This window comes from Sebastes umbrosus, chromosome 21 (assembly GCF_015220745.1).
Source record: "Sebastes umbrosus isolate fSebUmb1 chromosome 21, fSebUmb1.pri, whole genome shotgun sequence".
Taxonomy (NCBI): domain Eukaryota; kingdom Metazoa; phylum Chordata; class Actinopteri; order Perciformes; family Sebastidae; genus Sebastes; species Sebastes umbrosus.
Genome location: NC_051289.1, coordinates 21977055 through 21998382, shown reverse-complemented (window position 1 = coordinate 21998382; position 21328 = coordinate 21977055). Strand labels below are relative to the sequence as shown.

At 40.4% G+C, this 21328-nt stretch overlaps 1 protein-coding gene across 5 annotated transcripts in view; it reads right to left on the bottom strand.

Annotated features, from left to right (window-relative positions):
• Positions 1-13572: 13572 nt before the first annotated feature.
• Positions 13573-21328, bottom strand: part of snx16 (sorting nexin 16) — a 16788-nt gene continuing 9032 nt past the window's right edge. Inside the window, exons 7-9 of one of the 5 annotated variants that reach the window (XM_037756707.1) lie at positions 21187-21309; positions 19984-20022; positions 17552-17690 (exon numbers count right to left, since the gene is read on the bottom strand). In XM_037756707.1, coding sequence (XP_037612635.1) covers positions 20004-20022; positions 21187-21309 — 142 coding nt within the window. In that variant the 3' untranslated portion in view covers positions 17552-17690; positions 19984-20003. Of the gene's footprint in view, positions 17691-19978; positions 20023-21186; positions 21310-21328 lie in introns of all 5 variants that reach the window. The other 4 variants (XM_037756709.1, XM_037756705.1, XM_037756708.1 and 1 more) reach the window with 4 other exon arrangements.

The following is a 21328-nucleotide window of genomic DNA, read 5'->3' as shown; positions in this document are numbered from 1 at the left end:
TAGATGAAGCCGAAGCAAGGATTGTAGGGAACGAGGAGAGGCTGCAAAACGCAGTAGAAGCATTAGCAGAAAGGCTAAAACTACAAGAGCAGCTCCAGGCGAAGCTCAAAGGTCAGGGGGATGCTCAAGGAGGGAAAATGTGAGGATATGCTGTACGGAGTACCCGCAGGAGCTGAAGGCAGACCCTGGTCAGTGATCCCCCTCATGGAGAAGCTGCTTAGAGAGAGCCTTGACATTCTCGACATGAAGGATCAACAGATAGAAAGAGCTCACCGGGCAATAGCAGCCTCCGGCGAGTGCCCATACCAGATCGATCCGAGTCAGATTTCTCAGTTTCAGAATGAACGAAGAAAATGCTTAAACTCGCATGACAAAAGAAAGGCTTCACATGGAAAAACTGCAAAATCATCCTAGTCAGACAGAGGGGACACGTGGTGGCACGGAGGGAAAATAACATATGATTCCCTGTATCACAGCTCAGCTGAGTCTTTTATGATGATGGGACAAGAACCTACGAAACAGTGGAGGAGGCAACGTCAGAGCTAGTGATTGCAGGTAAAAGTAATCACACAACCGAAATCGCTTCTGGAGAGGATTCAGCGGTGGTCATGGTAGCGGAGAATAAGAATAAAATAGAGAAAATTCAAAAGTGCTTTGAAACATTGTACAGGGAGCTGTATTCTCCCCACCCCAGGCTTCCAATAAGACCCACATCAACACTTTCTTAAGTTCTTTAAAACTATCCATACTCACAAGCTCACAGAGTGTAAATTTAGTACAACCAGTTTCTGCAAAAGAATTGGCCTCAGCCATCTAAATTAAAGGACGGAAAGTCCCCAGGCTCAGATGGTATTACCACAGAGTGGTACAAGTCTTTAAAGTCACAGTTATCTCCATTATCACTTCACACATTTCACTGTATCTTACAGAAAGTAGAAATTCTACCCTCTTGGAGGGAGACAAAAGAGGATAAAGACAACCAAGAATGTGGCAACTATCAACCTGTCAGTGTTCTGTATTTGGATTACAAATTATTTACGACTATTTTAGCTCGCAGACTGGAAAGACTCTTACCTGACCTCATCCATTTAGATCAGACGGGTTTTATCCAACAAGGACAAACTATGTGACTATTCTCACCCGGGTGCAAATAGACACTTGTTATTTCAGTCAGAAGTGCAGACCTACAGACTTATCAACGGCAGAATCTGAGTTTTATAAAATACTGAAATCAGCCTTCAGTTCACTGCCAAATAATCCATTTCTAGATTGTACAATGCTCTCTTTTATGCTAAAAATGAAAACACCATGTACAATAAAGAAACGTGGGGAAAAGAAGCAGGTATTGGGCTTTCTGAGGAGAAGAATTTTGCAGTTTTCAATAGTCCTCAACCAACTCCATGGTTTGGAGAAAACACTGCTGGAAAAAAATTCAAAGATATTTTAAGCCCCCACACCAGGACAAATACAAGAATATAAATTTGAAGTGTTGGAGACAGTGTGGCTCAGTAGAGGCAAATCATTTCCATATATTTTGGGACTGTCCCAAACTGAGTTTATATGGAATGGCATTCACAAAACATTAAGCACAGAATTCAAGCCTCAAATACCCCTGAACTTGGAGGCTTTTTATCTGGGCCGCGTTTTGTTTTTGAAACAGAGGAGGGGTACAAAGCTACTGGAAAACCTTTTGGCGGCAAGTAAAAAGTCAATCACTAGAAAGTGGCTAAATCAAGTACCACCTATGTTGGAAGATTGGTATGGCATCATTTTGGAAATATTTAAAATGGAAAAGTTGACTTATTCTTTGAGGATAGAAAAAGACAAATTCTATCAAATTTGGAATAAATCGATCGTATCCCAATGCGAGCAGACTTTATAAGACTCAATGTTTTTTGCTGTTTCTCTTCTTGATGGGAATATTAGAAATGTAAGATGCCTTGGTTCTAATGTATATAGTTATGTTTTTAATGGAATGTTAACATTTCCTGTTTCAGTTTCAAAATAAAAGCCCTCTTGCATTTTTTCTGTGGACCGAAATTCCTTCATTTGTTAACACAAGGCTTTTATTCTGAAATATGTACAGTGTTGGGGTAAATGCAGGGGCCTGCACGGCTCCATAAATGAAAAGTACCAGCTTTCAATTGTGGATTAATACAAATGAGCACAAGCTTTTAACCTTTTTCTGTCTAAAATAATTATAAATGGCGTTTAGAATGAAATGGCCATTATAAAAAGACAAACTCCATGTAGAAAGAAAGGGCTGGCAGAAGCAGCGCAGCAACAGAAACGCCGCCAGTCTGCACACCACGCACTTGAGAAGCGCAGCAATTAGTGAGGTAGCCGTCATGCACTGCTTAGGTTGCTAATGTTCCGGCTGTTACTCACACTCATTCTAAGCAGGATTCCTCTCACATCCGCTGTGGATAATGAGTTGTCAATCCTCTGATCAAAGAGAGTATAAAAGGTGTTGAGCACATCTGGGAACATGGCCTCAAACATGATGGGGGCACTCCTGCTTTTATAGCCTGTGGTTTGACCTTTTTAATGAGAGCAAACTGGCATGAGAAGAAGAGAAATGTGGATTAATTGTCCAAAGTGGGGGCAGAGGGCTTTGCAGCTGCCAGTGTTTGTGTAAACATGGTCCATGGTATTGTTTCCTCTGGTGTGGGTGAGAGCATGTGGGTGTGACTAAGCATATTTATTTTGTAGTAGTTTGAGCTTAATTGGCATATTGTGTCATTCATCATTTTTGTTAGTGTTTTTTGCTTTAAGATATTTTTGACATGTTTGCCTTTGTTTGACAGTCAGTATACAGAGAGACATAAATCATGAGGAGACAGAGGGGGTAGGACATGCAACAAAGGTCCCCCAGCTGGGAGTTGAACCGTGGACGTTGCAGTTATGACGTATTATCCATTAGGCTACCAAGGCGATTCTTTGGTGCAGTCAGTGTTTAACAATCTTGCTAAAAGTAATGTGATGGTAATGCCTACCAGACAGCCACGTAACTCAATATGACCACTATGTTACCTGGAAACTTCCATAATGAAGCCCTGTCCAGCGCTCCACTTTAACACAGATTAACGTGGATTAAGCTGTCTATGGTAAATGGCAGAGGGTTTTTTGTCTGAATAGGCTGGGATTTGAAGAGACTTATCCAGCAGCTAACTAGGACATCCTCCTAGGACCTTCCTTGCTCTCATATAACATTCATCCTGCTGGCCTCCATTCAAGGGACAATGTAATCACTCTAGTTCTCCTTTTTAATTCAGCAGTTGTTGTGGAAACTAGAATGCATAACCCTGAACCCTTTAATTTTGGAAATATATACCAATAAACTTAATTCGATTAAATCTTGAGTTACGACACACACACACAGCAGGTCTAGAAAGGGATGTTTTGACTGACCTTTTCCCACACAAACTCTTCACACTTATGATACACATACAGACGAGTCTAAACGGTTATTGTTATTGACACATTTGGCTTCATCATAGCTACATACATCCCTATTAGGGCTATCAACAAATACTCTAAATTTGAATATATATATATATATATATATACATACACAGCTAACTGCGATGCACTGTGTGTTCTGACACCTTTCTATTGGAACAAGCATTAACTTTTTCAGCAATTTGAGCTACAGTAGCTCTTCTATTGGAACGACAATACGGCCCAGCCTTCGCTCCCCACGTGCATCAATGAGCCTTGGGTCTGACCCTGTCGCCGGTTCACCCGTTTCCCTTCCTTGGACCACTTTTGGTAGGTCCTGACCACTGCAGACCGGGAACATCCAACAAGAGCTGCAGTTTTGGAGATGCTCTGACCCGGTCGTCTAGCCAGCATTATTTGGCCCTTGTCAAAGTCGCTCACATCATTACGCTGGCCCATTTTTTTTGCTTCCAACACAAAGTTCAAAGTTCAAAATGTTCACTTGCTGCCTAATATATATATGTATATGAACATTAATATTTGATTTTGGGGGAAAAAAACAGCACTGCCGTGGCTGTCTGCCTTGCTTGAATGCACCGCATGACAGGAGTCACACTACGTCATTTTCACTAATCGATTCACATTAGGTCAAGCTGAACGAGGAATAATCAAACTGTCAGCTGTGCACTCAAGATCAGACTGGAGATGTAACCACTTGAAAGATGGCTGAGTGGTACTTGCCATCTTCTGACGTTTGTACTTTTTAAACAGAAAACACAAGTTTTATATTGTGACATTTACTGGAGATGACATACAATACAACCAACAACAGCCAGTAGGAACACCTTATTTAGGTGTTTGTGGTGAAGTGAGGTATCGTATAGATAACTCTTTATTTCAACTTCACGAATCAGCCGTTCCTCGTTCATTGCAGGCTTTGAAAGCGAGCAACAGGAATGAATGGAAACAGGGTGAAAACTGCTGGAGACGGTAGATTTAGCTCACGCTAATTAGCTGAAATTAGCTCAGAGAGACACAGTATAACGTAACATCATGGAGTTTTGGGAATATTTCATGCCATTAGTCAGATAATGCAGGACGACAACCGCTCCACCTGTCTTAATCTTTGCTAAGGTGATAGAAAAGATATCCGCACACTTAGATCTCTGCAGTATTCCACTTTATTCTAAGCTTTCGGTCTGTCAGACCTTCATCAGAGCATACGTTATTCAACAAAGGAAAGGCTGGAAATAACCAATCCCATTCCAATCATTGGCAGTATGCAATGCACCTGTGCTCACCATGGTGGTAGAAGCACCACCTGTTGGGAATTGTAGTTCTAGTAGAGAACTGTGAGGCATACCAATAGATGCCATATTTGTTTTAAAATACAAAATACACAAAAGGGTGGAACAGAGTGAATATAGAAAAAACATATATATATATATATATATATATATATATATATAAATAATCACGAAGCACCTAATAGTAATAGCATACATTTTCATCACATAGTAAATGGGGCTTTGAGGAGGATCAGGCTTAAGCCATCATAAATCAGAGATCCCCAGATCTATAAGAAAAAACAAACATCTCAAAAGAGGATCTCAAAAAACAGACAATAGAACAAAGAGCTATGGAGGGGTATCAGGCGAGGGCCATCAGAAACCATAGACACCAAATTCTACATTAGAAATGAAGAAAAAATCTTGAATTACAGCATAACACTGATATCAAAATCCTGGTTAAGGCCCATAGGCTGAAGTGTATCTAAAGTGTCAGTCCAAAAAAGCTCCCTTTGGCATATCTTTCTTTCCATATCTTCCCCTCTTGGCAGTTCAATGTGTTCGATGCCCTGGAATCGTAGAGAGGAGATAGGGTGAGAAAATTCATTAAAATGCCGGGCAACCGGGATAGTTCATATCATTGCGTCTGATGGAGCTCTTATGCTAACTTTGTTTCAGCATGCGTGTAGTTTTACCTCTATAAATCTTATCACATGGGCATTTTTTTTTTTTTTTAAGTTATTTTTTGGGGGCATTTTTAGCATTTTTTATTGACAGGACAGTGGATAGAGTCTTGGAAAGGGGGGAGAGAGAGAGAGAGTGGATGCGGAAAGGGCCACAGGCCGGATTCGAACCCGGGCCACCGCGGTCTGGACTGAGCCTTGTTACATGGGCGCCCGCTCTACCAACTGAGCTAACCAGGCGCCATCACATGGGCATTTTAATAAATAAATTAAATTTTCTGTGCTACATGTGATAAACCCCTTAACAGGAAAGCTTTTGCTGATCTTGGATGTCTAAAAACAGGAGTTTTCCATGTGTTGTGGCAACGGGCACAATTACCACATGGATAATTCCCATCAAAGCGGCCAACTCAAAAATAAATGTACTGCGTGGGAGTGTTTCCTCAGTGCGGTCATTTTAATAATATTCAAGAGCCTCAAGACCTCTGTCATGTGAGATATTAGTGAGAGTTAGAGTCTTTCCACATCTGAGGTGGCCAGAATTATATCATTAGGTAACTCTTTTAATGTTGATATCTTTTTAATTAAATCAGTAGAGTCCTTAATGTATGATGGAAGCTTCTGAACTTATGCTTTAGGGAAATGATCAACATGGTTTCTCGAGAAGAGAATCATTACTGGCTACAATAGGTCGACCTTGGGGTTAACCAGGCTTTTTGTGGATTTTAGGCAGCATATAAAATACAGGAGTTCCAGGATGTTTACAGTTCAGAAAATCACATTCGTCCTTAGAGATCCAATTCAGTTCAAGAGCTCGGCATGTGACATCTTACATCTTTTTTTTAAAATCTAGGGTCAAGTCAAGTCAATTTTATTTGTATAGCCCAAAATCACAAATCACAAATTTGCCTCGGGGGGCTTTACAATCTGTACAGGATACGACACCCTCTGTCCTTTACAGTGCGACCCTCTCAGCGGATAAGGAAAAACTTAACCAGAAAAAAAAAACTTTCAACAGAGAGAAAATGGAAGAAACCTCAGGAAGAGCAACAGAGGAGGGATCCCCATTCCAGGATGGACAGACGTGAAATAGATGTTGTGTGTACAGAGTAACAACATAATGAAAATACAACATAGACAGTCCATGACAAAAAATAATACATGTAATGTGAGAATATGTGAGAAGGTGGATCCAGGAGGATGTCAAGCAGCTTCCAGGCGTCGCCATACAGATAGAGCCAGAGCAACATGACCTCCTCTCCATGCCAAACCGGAAGAGCCTCAGCAACACGACCTCCTCTTGACGCCAAACCGGTAGAGCCAGAGCAACACGACCTCCTCTCCACGCCAAACTGGTAGATCCAGAACAGCACAACCTCCTCTCCACGCTAACCAGATAGAGCCTTAGCAACATGACCTCCTCTCCACGCCAGAGGGTGGTTAGTCTTCAGTTTTCTGTAAAAATGTTCATTTGTTAATTGCCGGTAGGCTTCATCTTTTGTAGTCCGACATGTTCTGAATGACAATAGCGCCCCCATGCTATTAGTCAGAGAAAGTCTAAAGTGAATCTTTTATTTCTGCCAGTGGTGGAAGAAGTACTCAGATATTTTATTTAAGTAAAAGTAGCAAAACTACAGTGTAAAAATACTCTGTTACAAATAAACGTCCTGCATTCAAAATTTTAATCAAGTAAATGTACAAAAGTATTAGCATTAAAATATACTTAAAGGTCTTATTGATACATTTTTATGTAGACAAATATTTTTAAAAAAATAATACAACCACAGAGCTTTTAGAAAGGTGGCGATTAAAAAAATTATTATGATCGTTGATGGTTCTCACTTCTAACAAGGCGTGTGAGCCAATAGTATAACGATGTTGTCTTCACGTGGTATCTCTGTGTCGACAGCGATCAAGTTGCCAGTTAGTGTGAAAAAAAAAACGGATAAATGGCTGAGTTTGACGGTAAGCGCTCAGCTTCACTCCGGTATCAATCCCATTGCGGGCTTTCAAAGCAAGCAACAGGAATTAATAGAAACAGGGCGTCTGACAAAAGTTTCGCTCAAAACGGCGCGCTGCGCTCGCGGCCAGTAGGCACACTGTGTCATGGATATAATGCTCAAAAATAGATATTCAAATAGCTCGAACCTATGTGTTTTTTTAGAACGAATATTCGTACGTCATTTTTGGACAATTTTGACAGCCATAATCCCTATGTGCAAAAATAATAAACTAATGATTATTATATATAAAGAGTGTACTGATAATCATAATGTTTATGCGCTTAATCAGAATTAGCAGTAGTTGTTTCAGTTGTATTAATTGAAAACATTTTTTTCCATTAATGCCATTTTCCATTAATGCCATTTTCCATTTTTCTTATATGCTGGTAATGGCCCCTCTCACGTGCATCACGTGGTCTTTGATTTATTTGATAGGTGTGAATAAATAGTTCCATATAAGTTTGGCCCAACACAACTCCATGGCTGGAAAAAAAATTATGGAAGAATTGAGTGATGAGGAGGAGCTACTGTGCCTAGAATTAATAAGGAGAAAAAGAGAGAAACAAATGAGGAGGTTAATATAACCCGGCTCTGACGTCCAATCAAACTTTTGTGTTGTCTGCGGTACTTGGTGCGTTGTCACATTTTTCAGAAGGTCACTGCAGCTCTCTGCAAATCATCTCTGCAACTCTGCAAAAGCTCTATGCAAACTTTTCAGTAGAAGTATAAGTTAGGCTTTCTGAAATGACCTGTGATTGGTCAAAGTTTCCCATCACAGGCTAGATTTTTTAAAGCCTGAAAACAGAGCCATGAGGAGGTGCAGAAGTCTAGTTATCTCTCAGAACACTTGAATTACAATATGCTGAAAGGTTATTATGATATTTTTGCCCAATGATGCCAAAAATATACTGACTACTGCCACTTTAAGCAAAAAATTCAGTCTTCCTAAGTCCAACTTTTTTAGATATCTACAAGCAAGGCACTTTGTGCTCTCTCAGTTGTCCAGCTCCTCTACATCAAAAGACAACAATTGTCAATACGATCCTTTCTTTAAACCCATCACACAAAAGGCTTATCTCAGCTCTCTATGGCATGATATTAGACCTGAAGTGTGCCCCCATGGACAAGCTCAGAGCAGCATGGGAGGAGGACTTAGGCCTCTCTCTATCACCGGATACATGGAATTCCATACTGAAGCAGGTTAATTCATCTTCTCTATGTGCTCGTCACTGCTTTATTCAGTTTAAAGTGGTGCATAGGGCTCATATCTCAAAAGCCAAACTATCTCACATGTATCCTGAGATTAGTCCCAACTGCGACAAGTGCAAAAGCGCTGAAGTCTCCCTTATTCACATGTACTGGTCATGCCCTAGTCTTACCAAGTATTGGATGGAGATCTTTCACACTTTATCTCAGGTGTTAAACATTAAATTGGGACCAAACCATCTGGTTGCAATTAACTGCAGAAAAACGACATACCTTATCCTTTGTCTCCCTTCTGGGACGACGAGCAATCCTGCTCAGGCGGAATGGCGCTGCCCCTCCCACTCACACACAATGGTTGGCGGACATCATGTCCTACTTAAAACTTGAGAAAATCAGATACACACTTCAATATTCACATGGGAAATCCTGAAAGCATAGGGCCCTTTTTTATGTACATTCCAGACACTGTAAGTATTTTATTACTAAATGCAACTTGACTACATCGAACTTTTCACTTTTCACTATTCAATCATTCATCGCGAGTCCCTGGCGTGACTGTTAGCTTTCAGTATGGCTCGCTGGTAGTGATTATAGAGATTACATAAATCCTATGTTTTGACTTTTTTATTTGAATAGCGCTGCACTTTTGCTGACACTGGTGTGTTATTGCATCAGGCTGCAGAGTAAGTGAATATTTACCTTGGCAACAAATGACAACTGATGTTAGCACATTAGCTATCTTTGCTTTGTCGTCTGAACAACAATAACCCATAAAATTACAATTCTGCATATTTAAACAAAACCAACAAGAACTACCAACGGCCATAGTACTTACAACCGTGACTAATGTGTTGTCACCGGTTAGATTGTCAAAATGAAGTGAAATTAAAAGCTTCAATCCCGGAGGAGTGGGCACACTGAACAGCAGGCTGTAGAGAGTGCTTACCCCTGCGACCACCAGCAGCCCCCATCCAATGTCATGTTGCTTTTTCATACGTCAGCAGACTAATTTGCCTAATCTTCACAGGTATTTAGACCTCTATGGAAACGCAGACAACAATGGGCTGAAGGAACCTTTTCGTTCCTTCAAAAGTAGTGACGGGGCTAAAATTAAAAGGCACTTCATGGTGGAAACACGACTTCAGATGATAAGCTAAATGTTACCTAAAACTAGATAGCCATATCCTAAGATTACCATAGCCACCACACCACCGCACAAAGTAACCTAAATCTATAGCTAATGTAGGCTTATGTTGCAAAATGACTTCATTACTCTACCACGAAAGTCATCACTTAACATGACTGCCTGTCCGAGTCTCACTCCACTCGAACATTAAATATGCAGGTTGTGCAACAAACTGGCAACCACTGGTTGCAAAGTGAGTTGTAGAGGGGTACAAGAATAAAGTAACAGAAAATGGAAACACTCAAGTAAAGTACAAGTACCTCAAAATTGTAATTAAATACAGTACTAGAGTAAATGTGTTTAGTTACATTTCACCGCTGATTTCTTGGTTACAGAAACTTGAGCAATCTAAGGTTTTGAGTGTGTTCCTTACAACCAGGATGAAAAACCAGGCGGGATGGAGGTGTATGACATGGTTGAGAGATGAGTGGATGAGTCAAACAGTGTTTTACAGAGCTCGGCTCTTTTTACTGGTGATCTTCAGCAAGTGACAAAAAGAATATCACGATCTCACCCATGGCAAAAAGGTAGCTGGACAATTTCTTTCAGGTAACACAGACTTCAGTGACTGAAAAATCATTCAACCTGCTTGCTCTCACAAATTAGCTCTCTACTCTCCAAGCTTCCTTTCTAGCTGGCCTAATTAGCAAATGGACCCTCCCAACAATAAAGTGCACCTGAACACACCAAATAATTGAATTAACGGTATTTACAAATAAATCATCAACATTCTAATATATACAAAATACACATGACTATACAGTTGAACACAAGTAAACTAGGAAGCATTATAAACTTCAGACACATCAGATCATCAGTACACTGTCACTGTGCATGTGTGTGTTCTTTCCATCTTGAGTGAGGGAGATGCTTTCCAGCTGATCAAATTTGATCATACTGTATTAGTTACATTTTCCTCTTATTATCAGTGCATGGCTGCATCCTCAATGTCCATTTATTTAATTTCTTTTTTTTATTGAAGTAAAACAGCATTGCAGAAGAAGACGAGGAATAAGTTGTTTTTGAATAAAATGCTGGTAATAATAAAATTGTTCTTTTTTCTTTTTATCTTTAATAATTGATTAATCAAAGTAATAATCGACAGATTACTTGATTATCACAATAATCGTTAGTTGCAGCCCTACAATAATTCCCAATAATATGAATACTCAGTCCATTCACTTTAACAGTGATAGTTAATAATCAGTCCGGAGGGAGCCGGAGTACAAACTACCATCGCAGCAAACAACAACTACAAGATTGGAGAAGATGTGACGTTATGAGTAGGGCTGTACGAAATAGTTTGAAGCTTCCAAGCTTCATTCATAACGTTGACATTCAAATTATTATTATTAATAACTTACAGAAACATTGCGTGCAATAGTCCACCTTCTCTCTCTCTCACACAGCAGTAATTGTCTCAGTCCAAAAGTCCAAAAGTCAAAATTCACAACAAGTTTTTATTCTGCTTCAATACATATTTGTTGGCGTTTAGCCTTTCAAAAACAGCATTTTATATGTTTTTTATGTTCAATGAATCATTTTTGTCCTATAATCTCCCGCCAACTCTCATGCAAGCTACAATCTCACTGATTTGAAAGAAGGTAAGGACCCTCTATTAGTTGCTAGCTATCGGCCTGTAGTTTGGTGTCGCTTGACCTAAAACGTCTGTCTAAACTCCTTGCCACGCGCCTGGAATCAGTTCTTCCCTCCATTATCTCCCCAGACCAGACAGGATTTATCCGTGATAGACATTCCTTTACTAATTTATAATTCCTGTACACCACTTCTGCTTCAGTCACACCAGTGATCCTAATTTCATTGGATGCAGAGAAGGCCTTTGACTGAATGGAGAGGGGTTATCTATTTATCTTGAATCCATTATTCCACCCCTTTTTAATAGATGGAACATTTTTCTTCCTGGCATGTTTGTGGTATCAAAACAGTCGAAGACTTACATGCTGATAACATATTCTCATCTTTCCAACAACTCTCAGAAAAGTCTTCCTAAACATAATTTTTTTTAGGTACCCAAAGGTTCTCATTAGAAATGCTCACCCTAGTTTTCCTAAATTACCAGCGGCTACTAATGTCGACCCTTTTTTGACCCCACTACCCACTTTGAATGGCATGGACTGTTTTTTGTATTGTCTCATTTACTCACTAAATCCTATTTTACTGCACACTATTAAAACCCAATGGGAGGATGATTAACATTTTGAAATTGAAGATGATGTACGGGATGAGTGTTTGCCGTCGGTTCACTCCCTGCTAGGCACGGGATGCTACAATGTAAGGTTCTTCTCCACTATCAGGAATGTATGAGTACGTTGATCCTGTCTGCGATAGATGTCGTCACTCTCCAGCCACATTTGGACATGACTCTCTCTGCGTAACTTTTGGTTGGAAATATTCAATACAGTCTCACAAGTTATCTCTATCTCTCTTGGCTAGAAGCCTGATTGTTGTCAAGTGGAAATCCCCCGCTCCACCCACCCATTACTCTTGGTTTAGATATCTTCTATCTAAATTTTACACTGAGAGGTCATCCACTAGTTTTAAGAGGCCATGAGGAAAATTTTTTTTGCATGCTGATAAACTGACTTTTACTACCATCCCAGACTGACAAACTATTTTTTTCCATTTTCAATGTCCCTACCTTGTCTATTGAGGTTTTTCACTTTGCGTTTTATTGTTGCATGCTCCTCACTGTGTACATACATATAGAGGTTTACTTTTACAGTTGCCATGTAACTACTGTACACATTTCTTTGTTCCCATAGGTGACACATTATTTTCGTTTTGCTTGTTCTTTTTTTAAATTTGTTTTATATTTATTATATTTTCTAATTTTGTATATATATTGTCAAGTCTAGTTTTGTTTACTTTCTCGTACAGGTGTTCTGTTTACTTTCTTTCTTTGATCTTCTGTTTTGAAATTACTTAATGTTGAATGTACAAAATAGTTTTGCCAAAAATTCAAGATGGCAGAAAATCTGTTTAGGAAGGATTGGTGTGGCCCGTACAGTTAGCTTCTTCTTGAGATCAGGAATCCAGAAAATGAGAATTTTGCATTTATCCCTCAAGTTATCCAACAAAACGAAAGTGCCATATAAATGACAGTATAGTGTTGGTATTGCTGTGAATCTGCACTGAGATCTAATCGTGGGGCGGCAGTAGCTCAGAGCCATAGGGACTCGGCTTGGGAAGCTGAGGGTCGGCGGTTCAAGTCCCTGTTTGGACCAAGTACTGAGTGACTGGTAGCTGGAGAGATGCCAGTTTGCCTCACTGCCATTGAGCAAGGCACCAAACCCCAACTGCTCGGGCGCCTGTCAGGGGCAGCCCCCTTGTTCTGACATCTCTCCATTAATGCATGTATAGGTCCCGTTTGTGCATGTATGTATTTCGGGCCTGTGCGTAAAAAATAACAGAGTGGAAAAATCAAGGGGATTCAGGGGATCAGTGAAGGGCCTTCTTCATCTTTTTCCTTGGCCCATTGCCTGACTTTCCATCAAATTTTATAGAAACCAACAGACTCCTCCATCATACCGCTGAGAGGACATAAAAAAACAGAACATCTTAATGGAAAACACCGAAAAGCTAGACACGTTCGTTGTAAAATCAAATCCCTGAAACATGAAGCTGTGCTGAACGACGGTGGTTCCACAGGGTTACGAGGATTTGCTACTCGGATAAAGTCTCCTCTCTCTGGAAACTGTTAAAGTTGTATTTTTGAGGTTAAAAAAATACTGGTGCAAAGAGGATATTTTCGTGATAAGAATTTATTAAATTTTGAAAGCACACTTTTAAAATGGGCCATACTTTAACTGTAAGCCCACATCATCTCATCAATTACCAGACCTGACAGTTCAATTTCACCCGAAAACAAACTACTGATCACATTTCATGACTTTAAATGTGAGAAAACATACATGTGTATTCAATAGATCATTCCACATTAAATTGTGGGTGAATTAAAAATGTCTTTCTGATAAACATCTCTGCTATAGCGTGTTACAGTATCTACAGTATTCATGTCAGACCAGATTTCTCAGTGACTTATCCCTTTAAATCCAGGACATTAATAGTGACACCAAATGTTATCCATTTTCCATTATCCGTCTTTTATAGTGCAACTAAAGGTGTATATGTGAACTAAGACTTTATATTAATTCATGTAATATTACAAAAACATGTTGGTTCAGTCTACTCCAAGCAATGACATACACATATGAGTGTCATTTAAAACATTATTTCCACCAGAGGAACAAACAGTGGAATTATTTCATGTTCTACACAAATCTATAAAGCTATTTAAACACATCAAAATAAAGATAGGTGAAAGATGTTCAAGGCACTTAGAATTATGCGTGAAGGGAAACAAAACATTGACCAAAGTCCATATACATTAATCACATATTAGCACATTAGATCCAGTAGGGAATCAAGACAGATTCAGTGGTTGAAAAGGCACGTTTCTGTCTCAAACTAATTAAGCAGTAAAAACTCTATCCTTGCAAACAGTATGGGTCGCCATTCGTCCGTAAAGTGCATCACATGACCTTTAGCCAGGTCCAGTTTGAGATGGTTCAACTTAGCTGTGGTTGTCATACACCCTATTAACTCAGCACGCATTACCACATGTGAAACCACTGCATCTCAAGTGTTAAATATGGCTTTTGGGAATGATGTGTAGGCCTGGTAACACTCTGGCTAGTGTTTATCAGTTGCTTATGTCACCCAGTTCTTCTGGCAAATAGGATGATTCTGCATCTTATTTCCAATGGCGTTGATCTATTAAAACAAGGCTGTGTTGTTAAAATAAAAGGTTTTCAGAACTGTGGCTCTGTAGTCTCTCAGGTCATAGCTTCTTAATTTCCTTCAGATAAATTAGCACCACTCGGATATAGTGGCCTTGACTGAAGCTGAGGTCTTAAAATCGAGTGATCGAGTTCCTTAAAAGGTTAGTTCACCCAAATTACACAAAGCGTTCTCGCCTACTCTTATGCGTCTCTACCACTACAGACAGTTTTGGTTTCATGTGGAGAGATTTTGAGATATGTGGCTCTGAAACGTCTGCTTCCAACCCACAATGAAGGTCACAGATATTCAGGATGTTACCCCCAGATGGCCCTTTCAAGAGGAATTATGGTGGTTCCACTGATAGTGGTTGTGTCTGTGGATTATCTGTGGATTACTGTTGAGTTTTTCATGTCATTTTCCAATAAGTTGAGCACCACAAACAAAATTCCATTCACCTAATTGTATCAAGATAGAGGAAGAAATCTTAGAAGGATATCTTAAAGGTGCTCAATATGGAATCCAGAGCATATCTATTGCCTCCACACAGCTCAACATGGAAACGGCTGAGCCGGCGGCTAGCAGCTAACGGTGCCAACAGCACGAACAGTGCAAACAACGGCAACAGCGCTGAAAGAGCTAACAGTGTTTACCTGGGAGGGTGGGTGCTATGCTTTTGTGACAACGCTGTGGGCCGCGATGGCGTTATCAGCAGTAACCGCCACATGAGCGTATTGCAGAGTGGTGGCCAATAGCTTTCCAAGCGGCACACACGGCCGGCCCGGCTATGTCAACAAAGCACAGAGAAGCTCGGATTACAACACACACGAAGGGAGAGCGACTTCATTCTCTGCTCAGGTAGAAAATAATCCACTATAGACGAATTCAACAACCGCTTTGTGTGTTCCGCCATCTAGCGGCACCGCTATTACTGCGGTGGCAAGTCATAGTGACTCAGTGTTTGTGTTAACTGTTGACTTTCAGCGAAATTCTTCTGTGGTTACCCGTGGTGCTTTCAGTAAATGGCTGGCTTAAATAATAAACACAGATGAATATGTATTTAATCAGATGAGTATGCATTTAAAATTGATTAAAGTCAAATTGAAGGCTTTTACGAGGACACCTACATGTTCTGTTCATGTTTTCACCAACGACGCATTCGGCTGAGAGTCACCAGTTAACATGGTTAGCGGACACTTTGTACAGTACGTGTTCTGTTTGTGATGCTGATCGAATGATGTTTACTCTGTGGTCATTAGGTTGTCCTAGTTAGAACAACCAACGTTATATTTCACAATAACACCACATTTAGTTGATTAAATTCATTCATTCTGTGGGACCACCGCAGCCCCTAGACTGTGTCTTTAGCCCACTAACGTTAGCAACGCTAGCTAAGCGGTGTTAACCTGACGTTACTTGTTGCACTATGTTAGGCTAACGCTATGTTCTTAGGTTATTACCAAACTCCTAGACATTGCTTTTAAGACTAACGTTACATAGAAAATAAACGTAAAAGCAGAAAATTGTACACTTCTTAGGACAGCTTACATTCAAGCGAGCGCGTATAGTAAAGAGTCGCCACCACAGTAATGGTGACTTGTTTACTTACGGTATTTCCCTGGATCTGTGTATATCTTTAGATTGCAAATAGTTGTTTGCTGCTATATTAATACTCTGAATCCTGTATATAGAACCTTTAAAATCTTCAGCAGATAAAACCAAAACTATCTGTATGGCCACACGCCAGCAGGGGTAAGTAGAACATGTTTTGTTTTTTGTAAAATAGGTGAACTGATCCTTTATTAATACCCACATTACAGTATCTAGGTAGACCTTGAGGAAAGGTGCTACAAGAGGTTTAATGTTGTAAATATTTATGGACTTCACTTAAATTGGCATAATCAATGTCTAAGAGCAAACTGATGCATGTGTCAGGGAAATGACATGATAGTGTGCATTACATTCCTCAAAAAGCAACAATAGGCCATATTTCCTTGGCTCTGTCTCGGTAGAGCACAGTACAGATAGTATAAATCACGCATGGCACTAAAACATGAGGGAATCTAGGCTTTTAGATGCAAACTGAAGTTGAAGTTTCTTAAGATCTGTCTATAGCCTCAATGAGAGTGATTGGCAGTACAAAGCAATGACATGGAAATTCCTACAAACAAAGTTATCAATCCTCGGTGATACCCACCCGGTTACCAATGTGTATTCTAAGACATTTAATTTATCCAGACTTTTCTTTTTTTAATTTCTATAGCCAAATGAGGGTGTTGTTTTTCTGGTTTGAGAGGAGGGCCTCTTGTCACAAGTAATGAGCAATAAGGCAATGCACGTCTGCAGAAACTAATGAGATGATGGTTCGGGTTTTCTGTCGATTGTCACGGTCATCTTCAAGTTATCTTTTTTTTTTTTTGGTCAAGAAGCCAAACTTTGGCTTTGTGACCGCAAGATCAAGTTGATCCAATCTAGCGGCTGCCGTACGAGGTTCAAAAGTGAACAAGGACGACTGAGAAATTCCAACACAGTTTAAGACAGATCCACTTAGGTTTTGACAAGTGTAGCCATGTAATTCAATATATAGTTCATATCTTGCACAAGTTGTACAAGGTCTTCAGAAATTCGTCTGTCTGGGCCAGAAAAAATATCCCATGACCCATCGTATAGGGGGATATACAAGTGAAACAGGCTGTTGCAGTATAAATCTGTTCCCTTTTAATTCATACACAGATCTTGAGATAAAGGCTACTCCAGATCCGTCTCCAAGACTGGAAGTTGAAACAGCGGTTACAATCTGGGAGGTGGAAAGGGGAAATGCAAGTTGTGGTGGGAGGAAGGAATGATAAAGATGATAAACAAACAAAGGGTATGAAATAGCGCTCAAACATATTGACTGTGGAGTGGTCTAGTAGGGGAGGAGGAGATGGAGGAAAAGGAGAAGAGGAGGACCAGTGTTCATTGCTTTTGTTCCAGCTTCTGGTGGTAAAGCTGAGTGACCTGGATGACCGGAGGAGAGGTGCTGAGTGACGGCCCACACCAACAGGCAGAGGATCGCACTGGCTGGACCTCACACCTGCCACTAGAGAGAGGGAGGTCACAGCAGAGGAAACACATTCAGCATTTGACCCACTCAAATCAAATTATATGCAATGTGAGAGTTGTACACCTCAGACAACATAAAGCCACACAGACTGAGAGGATCCAAGAGGAAATGAACTGTAGAGGAGAGACAGCCTACTTGTGAGCCATCCTTGTGGAAGGAGAGACATACTGTAGGGAGATGTTATTAATGCCACAACACCAGCAAGTTACAGTTACAGTTCCACTGAAAACACAGCAGGAAGACAGGTTTTACTTCCGACTCTCTCCCATCTCACACTGCTTGACAAATAATGGAGAAAGGTATGTATACAGTACCAGAACTCCAAACAATTTGTGATTCACTTGTTGAATAAATTACTACCTGACATTCTTTTTTTAAGATTTATTGCTATAGATTATTTTGTCAGAGTAGTTTTCAAACTTTCAAACAGATGTTATAACCTGTTTTGCATAGGCTGATTTAAAGGCAGAATGAGTAGGATTTGTCGGTTGCGGTTTGTAAACAACGTTTACAGTTGGCCCCTCCTCCCTGGCTCAACGAGGGTTAGGGTGCTCGCCAGCGGGTGAAAGCCGACCCCACATTCACCCTCGTTCTGGAAAGAGCTTTGTTCGCTTGGCGTTTTGCCTCGCTATATTAATTTTTTCTGGCCCTGTGTGCATTTTTGTAGCTTCCTCTTGGATGTGCGCTTAATATCAGGCGCCTGGCCACTACGTTTATATGAAGGTCGATGCCCAGAAACATCCTGAACACAGCAAAATGAAAAGAAAAGAGAAAGTGCAGGCAGAGGGCAGGGTCTCAGTAGATACAGACATCGTCGCACACTTCTAGTGGGTCATAAGTTATGGCTGAGAGGGATTGTTTTTGTAGGTGTCTATACATTATTTTTTAGGAAAATCCTACTCATTCTGCCTTTAATAAAAGAGATTTCCCCTGCGTGTCAAGAAACCAGATGGGGAGAGGAAGGAGGAAGACCTGAAATCCAACAACCTACAATGCCCACGTAGTGAGCACACATCACCATGTGACAGAGAAGTGCTAACAGCGTGTGTTAGTCACATATGATGCAGGGGAGCAGTGTGGCACAGCCAAAAGGTTTACAGAGCACAGGACATTGCAATACAATGAATACACGTCACGGTTGGGGACAAATCATATTCAGGACAATCAATTCAAAAAGTGGGAATAATACTTCACTTGAGTGTCTTTTTGAAAATATATTTTGTGGCCTGCACCCCTGTTCTTATAAATAACAAGAACCCTCAATTTAAAAACACCCTTCTTTTAAGGTTTGTCTCTATTCGGCCGTCGTAGTTTAAAGGGAAAATGCTGCACCTTTTATGTGGATGTCCAATCAGTGTAGATGGTAAATGTAGTCAACTGAAGCAATAAATTCCTCAGTGTTTGCTATAATGACCCGAGAAAGATGAAAATATGTTGTTCTTCCTGCATCCAGGGCCGTCATTTGACGTGACAGTGACGTAGTTCTCCGGGTAGCTAGGGGGCGCGCTCTAGATGCTGTTCAAAAACGGAACTACCTTGTTCTCTTTGCTTGTATTGCAAACTGTGAAAGTGGCATCCCAAAATATGAGTGCAGAGGATGTGATGGACGAGGATACATTTTACAGTGTATTTACTCGTATTTATTCGAGCCAGAGTATACGGCCGAAGAAATGCAGCGGACAGAGGCCGAGGCCGAGAGAGAGTGATAGGAACGTTTAAGGAGGAGAGTTTAAGTTTAGCGGTGAAGATACAGGGACAGCGTTGTCCCGGAAGCGTAACAGCCACTCTCCAGTAAATCTAATATTACCGATACCCAGCTCTATTTGATATCCACATAAAAGGTACATAATTTTCCCTTTAAGGGAATGGGACTATGTGTAAGAGAGGATAAGATCTTTTCCTGAATTGGTGCACTGGAAGTGAACTGACCCCAACCTCGAGAAACATCAGGACTACAAGCACATAAAAGATAGGTTTGTATTTTCTTCAAGTAAATCTTAATACAATACTCACATGTCATATGTACGGCCAGTATGAACAGGAGGGACAATAACAGCAACAATTAACTGCACAAATAGCATGTGAGAATTGTATTAAGACAAGACGTGAAAATAATAGGAACCTATGCTTTAACATCCTGATACCACATAACAGGACACCTCCATTATAGTTAACACTGGGATGCATGTTACTGAGAAGAAAAAATATGAAAAGTCAGTATGCCATAGTGTTTGCCTGCTGAGCTGGAATATAGTATGAAGTACCTCACATGTTATGGGGCTCTTTTTTTCAGATTGGGGCAGCACTGCTGTGAAATGTGAGGGCAAAAAAACACAAGAAGGGAAGGGAAATCATTTTTAAAAGCAAACAGGTGTGATTATGATGAAAATAATAATAACTGTAATCATAATCTGTAGTAATTGGGACTATTTTCTGGTAAGGACTAACAAATCAATGCAGATGATAGTTTGGGAAGACTGATGAATTAAAGGAAATGTGATTAGTTTAGTGTTTTATTTTTAAAATGAGAGGTGAAACTTTTGTACAGTAATCTCAGATTAGATGACACCAGTTTGTGATAAGGTGCTGAAACATTACACAGTTGGGAGACAACAATTTGCCAATTTGTGTAAGCATTTATAGCATGTCCAACCAGAGCACAAGGTTTAAATGCATTAGCCTTCTTGTGCTAATTCCTCCTAAATAATTTGATTAGATAGTAGAGCCGGAGGCAGGAAAAGTCCACACTGCTCAGGAATTGTCAATCAAGTTCACAACAGTAGATAATCAATTAGCCAATGTCTTATTTATCCCAACTGAAGGGAAATCCAGGCCTTCAATTCCCCATACTTTACATTTGCATATGTGATCATATTTAGTAAGAAGCCTCCAGGTTTTATCTGCTCCTGTTTGCCATGTTACACAGCCTCCATCTGTTTCACATTAAGTGCTTCCAGTGGTTAATGGGGCCTAATCCCTTTACTCCCCTGAAAGGTTTAACTGGGAAACATCTTAGTGGAGTTTCATTAGCAGCAGCTTAGCGCCAAGAAAAACAAATGCATAAGTAGAATTTGCCAGAAAATATACTGTGAACGTGTAAAATGGAAGAAAACACACTTGAAACCTAACACGGCGATGTGTGTGAAACACAAGTGAAAGTGATGGGCGGCCTTTGAAGACAGCTGTATTTGCATAAGCAAAGGTCACAGTGCATGGATGCTCCATAGGATGAATGCAGCATTCCACGTTCACCATTTAACCTTGCCCTTGACCCCTGGGCCACTCCATAAAAATGTTAGAAAATTTACATTGGGCTCTATTTGCGTGGCAGAAGAACAATTGTAGTATGGGGAGGTGAGATTTACTTGAGAAAGTGGCTGCATGAGTTGTGTGTCGTCTCTACATTTTGTGGTGTGCATGTACTCCTACATCTTATTCACTACCGCGTATAGTGTTTATTTGTGTCTTTTACCCAGTGTCGTCAGGCACATCCTGATCAGCCTCTGCAGCAGACGACTCCACATCTGCATCTGCGCTGCTCTCACTGCCCCGAGCTGACAGACCACACAGAGACTCTGGGCTCACACACTCACCACTGGCACAGAGAGAGACAC